This window comes from Mauremys reevesii, linkage group 7, assembly GCF_016161935.1.
Source record: "Mauremys reevesii isolate NIE-2019 linkage group 7, ASM1616193v1, whole genome shotgun sequence".
NCBI classification, from domain to species: domain Eukaryota; kingdom Metazoa; phylum Chordata; order Testudines; family Geoemydidae; genus Mauremys; species Mauremys reevesii.
Genome location: NC_052629.1, coordinates 120,012,964 through 120,020,456, shown reverse-complemented (window position 1 = coordinate 120,020,456; position 7,493 = coordinate 120,012,964). Strand labels below are relative to the sequence as shown.

General features: G+C 35.9%; 1 protein-coding gene across 42 annotated transcripts in view; it reads right to left on the bottom strand.

Annotated features, from left to right (window-relative positions):
• Positions 1-2,677: 2,677 nt before the first annotated feature.
• The window catches only part of MAGI1 (membrane associated guanylate kinase, WW and PDZ domain containing 1), a 481,773-nt gene continuing 476,957 nt past the window's right edge, over positions 2,678-7,493 (bottom strand). For 33 of the 42 annotated variants that reach the window (XM_039548079.1, XM_039548081.1, XM_039548082.1 and 30 more), the window contains 2 exons: positions 7,176-7,314; positions 2,678-3,626 (listed from right to left, as the gene is read on the bottom strand). In XM_039548079.1, the coding sequence (XP_039404013.1) occupies positions 2,902-3,626; positions 7,176-7,314 (864 nt within the window). In that variant the 3' untranslated portion in view covers positions 2,678-2,901. Of the gene's footprint in view, positions 3,627-5,120; positions 5,210-5,355; positions 7,315-7,493 lie in introns of those variants that run through there. The other 9 variants (XM_039548102.1, XM_039548103.1, XM_039548104.1 and 6 more) reach the window with 2 other exon arrangements.

The following is a 7,493-nucleotide window of genomic DNA, read 5'->3' as shown; positions in this document are numbered from 1 at the left end:
TATTTATTAACACTTCTATACTAAGTAGCCTTTGAGCCAATCATATTGACCTGCTCCGTTTAGGTTATTTAAGCTATCTTATTACATAAAAATGTTGTAGACATACAGTAGAAACAATAAAAGATACAAATTGAGAAGCAGTAATTACGGAATGCATACATTTACAATAGAATTATACAGTAAAAAGTCATAAAAAGTCACAAAAGGTCTGAACTTAAAAAAAACCACGCACAGATTTGGGTATTTTGTTTCTACCCTAACATTCTTTTAGACATCAATTATGCAGCTGCAAAACCTGCCTGAAGATAGACTGAAAATACAAAAACCATTTGTCATTCTCTAATCAAGACATTTGCACTTCCAGCAGGTTAGCTGAAGTATGGTGAAGTATACAGTAAAGGGCTGGCTTAATGATACAGTGTTTAATATAAATCTGGTTTTGCAATCCTTACTTAATAGTTTTCATACAATATTTCCACAGCTAAGTAAGAGTTGAAAGAATTATGGCCTCATTGACTAATATTTTAGAGGACTCTGTAAAAGTATTCAGACATAGGCATGAGTAGCATCTGTACTTTTGTGATTTTACAGTATTACATTTGACACTGCATGATGATGATGAATGATGTCAAACCCCAGGAAAACCCCAAAGCCACATTTATCTAAAATCTTAGCTCTTGATAATTTGGGGGAATAGATTTTATCTTGTACAACTGGAATCATAATTTCATTTTTGCCGACAAGTCAAAATGGGTTAACCTTGGAAATAGACATCTACCGTTAAATAATTTATACAATTTTAGGTAACTAGAAGGGTGTGGCTCTCTTAATCTTACCACTATACTCATATGCATACTTTGTATGGAAAACTTTATTTGATAATAAAAATAGCATTCACAGACTTTCTCCTTCTTTGTTGCTACATCATATACATTGTGTCTGTTCCAAGGAAAGAAGCTTGTACTGGGTAAGTCCACATCTACTTATACTAATGTTATGTATAAACCCAATAATTCAAATAAAGCTATGAACAATGTAGTATGTAGATATGCATAGTGTTTTATAAAAAAGATTGGCCCACATACTGCTTTTTCATCAACACAGAAAAGAGCATTATGTCTCTAGCACATTGCAAGAAATGATGATTGAAGAACAGACTGCATACAAGTGCTGAATAATACACGAGCAGGCCCACCATGAAGAAAGAAATGATATCCAAACCAACGAAAGCTTTAGAATTACTTATATAGTCTCCCATTTTAAAACAGCTTTACATACCTGATTCAGTTTACATTAAAATATATTCCCATGAATCAATTTGTTCCATTTTCAGAAATATAAACACTTATCACATTCCTCACAGCTAAATTTCATCATAAATTCTCTTTTATACAAGAAAAAGGCAACAGTTTTATTTTTTTTTCCAACAGGCTCTATTAATTACAATTTAAACTCTGTACACACAATGATTGGCCATCTTCTCTTTTTTTTGTTGTTTTTTTTTTTACAGTACCATGGCAACAACAGTGATAGACTTGCAATGTTTTTGTGTTCATATGGAAAATGTGAAACAGTATACATGTATACACCAATGCACTGTAAAAAGCAGCAGTTTACTTTAGTGGTCCAACAGTAATGGCAAACATTTTGGCTCAGCTAGGCAGTAATCCATTAAAATCTTATACCAGTACTACAGCAGACTTACCACACAACTTGCAAATTTAAAAATACAGCTTTGAAACTTGCATTTTTTTTCCCTTTTGCTGCTGGGTTTGTAGATTCTAAATTACAGCATAACCAGCATCTAGGCTTTCACAACCAGACCCTTCTACTGATTGCCTCTGTCCTTATGTGCCCTTGACAGGTCTCTCCTTTTTTTTTGTCTCAGTAGGAATGAACCAGTAAAATAAAACTTGAATCTATCTATCTATCTATAGACACACAGATTTCCAATTTGGCAAAATACAAAAAGCCCACGGGTTTAGCCTGAGCAGAAGGAATATATCTGCCCTGTGAAGGGACAGCTCATTCTCCTCAAACTTCACTGTCTTTACCCCAGTATCCCAATGCACTACTCTTCTGCAAAGCAGACCAAACAATACTGGACAGGCTCAGATTTCTGTCCATATACTTCCAGTAGTTGAGTAGGGCTCCGGGGGCACTTTCTTAACGGAATATCATAAGTGTTGCTGAGACTAGCGAGAGAGATCGAGAGTCAACGTTTGTGTGTTACACAGATATGGCCGCTACCAGTCTTTTGCCTTCACGCATCCTTGAGAGGGGGCCTAAATGTATAAACTGTTCATGGAACAAACTATAAATTCCTTCTCATAAGTCATCTTGTGCTGTGTGGGTTTTTATATAAATATCCTTCATTGAAACAACAGTCTCTTCAAACAGTTCTTGTCATTTTAGGAACTTTTTTTTCTTTTTTTATTCCTTCAGCAGGAGTTCTCCAATCCTATTGATATGCACATTTTAATTCCTCCTTCACCCTTTATAAAAAAAAATCCTCTAACTATCTTATATTATTGGCTGTCCCCATTTAATTATGGGGGAGAAGGGGAAGTTGCCTGATAGAGGAATTATTCTCAAGAAATCTACAGAATATGTAGAAACAAAATTTGTATAATCCTTTAGGACCATTTGGCAAGTAACTTAAAAAAAAAGAATACACTTAAAAATACTTTCTTTAATATTATACATCAGGCACAACACTTTGTATATATTTTTGTTATAAGATTTCATCTGCGTAAAACGTTTGTTGCTATTCATAGGATCAGCAGGTATCTGATATTTCATCATTTAAGAAACTAAGATAATTTCAGCTTTATTACCCTCTTCTTAGAGCCTTCAGCACTATAAAGGCTGGAATGTGGCTCTGTGCATCGGACGAGTACCTCAGATGCTGAGATCAGTGCTGCACTCTTTGTAGGGTTTCCTTCTCTGTTCAGGGGGGTGTCTTTTGTTGGTATCATATTTCAAACTGTGTTCTTCCCTCTCTCTGTGGCCGACTCGTTCATCCTTGATCCTTTTGTCTGGTGACCTCTCCCTTCTTCTGTCAGTTGACTTTGCCCTCCGTTCAGGTGAGCTCTCTCTTCTCTTCTCTGGTGATTTTCTTTGATCCATTAGTCTTTCGAGTGATCTCCTTCGCCTGCTTGGCGATCCATCCCTTCTGTGAGTTGGTGACCTTTCTCTTCGCCTTTCGGGAGAAAGGTCTCTCCTCCTCTCATGTCTCTCCCTCCTCTCCAAAGTATTGTCAGCACTTCTTGTCCCTTCCCTCCTTTTTTCAGGAGATTTCATTTTTTGTCCATTTACCACCATTCTCTCTGGTTGTCTATCTCGCCTCCTTCCTGGTGACCTGTCCTTTTTTCTACCTGTTACGCTATCATTGTTTTGAGAAGTTCCATTCCAAGTGTGGTGTTCATTGGATTGTCTGCTAAACTCTCTGCTGCCTTTTGGATCTTTAACATATATCCGCTTGTCCCCATGTTGTGATGATTTGTGAAAATCTGGTGGATAACTGGACTCCAATGATGGGTGTTGTCGTCGGTCAGATGGCACATTTTTCATTTCCGATACATTTTGTGAACCTGTGGCGGGACTGTTCCGGTCACTGCTGGGGTCTGGAAGAAAAACAACAACAGCAAATTGTTTGGTACAAATGGCTTATTCCAGTTCTGACACCATTTATGATTCTTCAGACTTCATTAGTGCCAAAAGCAAACAACTGTTAAAGCAGTCAGTAGAAGACTAACTGAAGCGTTTGTTAATTTAAGTGTAACTGCAAACAGTGAGATTAGTATTGGTGCTTCCCTTTATTAGCTCTATTTTAGTCCAAGCGGCTCTCATCTTTATGCTCTGTGCATCATGGGAGATTTTATATTTTCCCCTGATCCAATTTATAATGCTTAGATTAAAATAAGTTGCTTCTAGTGAAAAAAAGGAAGGTTTGCTGTTTTTAAAAGGATGATGCTCCCAAAAAGAAGGGACTTTTAGGAAATGATTATCACTTTTTAAAATTCTTTTTAAAGAAATGCCTTCTTAGAAAGAGTTATAGTCTGTGTGATGTTTCATTTTAAATGACTACAAGTATAAAATAATATAACTGATCTGTATGTTTTGAACCTATAGCACCATATTTTAATTAGACTATAAATAATGTAATTTCCATTTTTCAAGAACTTCAGACGTGTTACTAAATCTCATTTAGTCCTATTACATTATGAAATAGTAGTGGGATAGTTTTGCTTTCAACACAATTTAAATGACAATAGAAATTATGATCTTTTCTTATTAAAGAAATGGAAAGCTATGCTAATACACAGGATGAGTTTGATTTAACACCTAATTCTCCTGTTAATTATTTCACTGCCATAAAACAGATCTGAACTACCTTCATAAGCCAAACTGCAAGGCAAAGAAGCTGTGCTGCAGCTAAGCTAAAATTACTCACATCATTCGTAACTGATGCGTATGAATGATTTATTACATTTATGGCAAAACATTAAAGTAGTTGCACTGACTCAACATGAGATGCAGATTTCTTACTTTTTTTTTTTTTAAAAAGAACTCTGCTGATGTTAAATAAGTACTTAGCACACGTCCTGAATTCCAGTGTGGAGAGTCACCTACTTTAAGTACAGTAGATGGTCTTGATGACAATGACTGAACAGCTAACAAACCACTTTGCAATCCAGAATCTTTTTTTCCCCCACTCTCCCACAACACACATGCTAAATACTCAAAAGTTTCCTTTTTCTTGTGTGCAAGCTCTTTTATTTAAACTTCTCTCATCAATTTGTTTTGTGCACGGGCCATTATTTTTATGATTTACAGATGAAAAACACTGTGGCAACGCATGGGAGTTTATTTGGTTTGATTTTTAAAATCAAGGTGTGGGAGGACCACCCCATTTTTCCACAGCTTTCTTGCAATCTGGCTATTGCACAAGGTAAGAGCGAGGCTTCAAACACGTTCGGGTAGTGTACTTACAATTCAAAGAACGCGGGGGGCTCAGAATGAATTGCTGTACATATAAAAATATAGCAAAGCAGAAAGCAATATGAGGGAATTAGGCCACAGCACAGAAACACCTAATATTGATTTTAGCTACAAACCGTAGTTTGATTATGGCCCGTAAGGTAGAAGCAAGGCTCCCCGAGCTTGTCATTTCTCATACATGCAGCGATATTAGGAGGTATCATCGCTGAGGAAGGAAGAGCCCAGCACCAAGAAAAGTAAGAGAGAGAGAAAGAGAAAAGTAGAAAATTTAGATTCCCCGTAACAAAAATGAAAGAAAAAATATCTACATATTTTATCTTAGGATAAAGAAAGTTTATTTTTCCAGTATGATTGTCTAGGCATCACCCAAGAGTAAGGCTGCAAAGATGACAGTTGTTATTATAGTGACATAATTAGACATCTAAAAGGTGATTCAGTAACCCAGACAACGGATGCATCCATTTTAAAAGACAGTCGGAACAGCGACACAGAATGTCATAGAAAAACCATTAACAATCAAACAACAACAAAAAAATAAAGTCCACCAAAGACCACAACATTAAAAATAAGTACAAAACTCATTACAAAAATATACAGCCTCAGATAGGAGCACTTTCCAACCAATTCTGAAAAATACTGGAACTTCACATTATCCAAGTAACCACTTGCGACTGACGAAATTAAGCCCAAAATGTTACAAATGTGTATGCGTGTAAATATATATATATATATATATATATATGTATTTATTTATTTATAACAAGTGCAGCCCCTGCATGTTAAATACTTGCTTGAAAACTATATATTTAGCAGTTTAATGTATTATTAGCCAAAAGAAAACTAGTATTGGATTTTCATCCTCAGTGCAGCAGACATATGCTTTAAGAAGTGAAGCACGCAATTTACAGGACATTTACTACGTCTAGCATATGATACAGTACTGTACATTGAAAGGAGTAGGAAAAGACAAAAGTAGAAAAAACATTACATAATTTCAGCACTATTGTTCAACCTTCTGGTGGGCGGTTTATATTACAAACGTGTAAACCGACAATTTCCTTTCTTGTTTGAAATCTATATTCTGATTTGGTCAGACATTTAGGTTCAATTCTGATTTATGAGCAGATAGTGGAAACTCTTGAACATGGTACAGTAAATTAAAAAAACTAGTTCATGAATTGTGCGGAATGTTGTTTTTTGTTTTGTTTTTAGGTAATGGAGTGAAAGACTTAGAACTTACTGACACAACAAAATCCCAGATAAGGGGGGAAAAAGTATAAAGGACATCCCTTCAAACATCAGTTTCTATAGAAACTTCAAAGAACTTTGGTTGGGAGTAGCCCTACATTGAGGGCATAGTTTTCCACAATTATCTCAAATAAATAAGGCATAATAATAATATTAAATAGAACACTATGCTAAGCCACTCACTACTCTCACTAATCAGCTACAACAGACAGGTGTAGAAAAGGACTTCTACTGCAAACCTCAGCAGAAAAGGAAAAGTAGCACCTTTCCCTCAAGACAGATTCTAGAAACCTTTTCATAACCTCCTAATCTTTTCAGAATTTACAAATTAATGACTTGATACCAACAGATATTTTAAGGGGGAAAAAGGACCTGTAAGGGCCAAATTCATCTATTTTTGCATAAACATTTTGAAATAACTTTATAAATATTTACATATTAGCTGAAGGCAAAACCCATTAGCTTTCTTGCATTCATGCCCAAGGATACAGAAAAACTAAGGAAAAAGCCTAACAATAAACTATGGATTCAAAATTCCCTTTTTTTTTTTTTTTTTGGTATTGATTAGAGGAAGAGAGTTATTTTGAGATAACAATTCAACTGCTGAGAAACAGTTTGGCACAGCTCAGTAAAACTCCTTGTTTGGTTGGACAAGACAATAAGGTTTTTGTTTTTTGTCTCTGATCACCAAAAATACTGCTTTGATGATCTTGCCTTACACTGTGCCCAAGTCCATGGAAGCAAGCAAAGGATGAAATGTGTAGAAAATTCAGCACAAGCGAGGCAATTAACCATATGTTGCAAAGGTTGGCAAGACACTGGTGAGAAAGGAAAATAAAAAGCATCCCTGCTTCAGATCTTGAGACAAATCATTCATGGAGTGATGCCAGGAAAGAAAGGAATGTTTTCATAGTTTGACCCACCATATTCTGGTACAGAGCCATCTCCACGTTTCAGAAACAAGCGGACTCTGCGGCCACCATTTTTAATCAGTTCTATGGCCCGAGCATGCTTCATGTTCTTTGTGGTTTCCCCATTGATCTCTAGAATTTCATCGCCAATCTGTCAACATGATGAAAGAGCAGAATCTAGGATTAAAATCAGGCCTGCAGCAGAAGAATGCCACAACTTGAGCATATCACTTAAGGGAACATAGTATTTAACATATTAGTTTATGTCTAGGCACTTTTCTCACTTGAATGTACATGCATGGCCTGAATCTGTTAGCCTAGTTTAGAAAT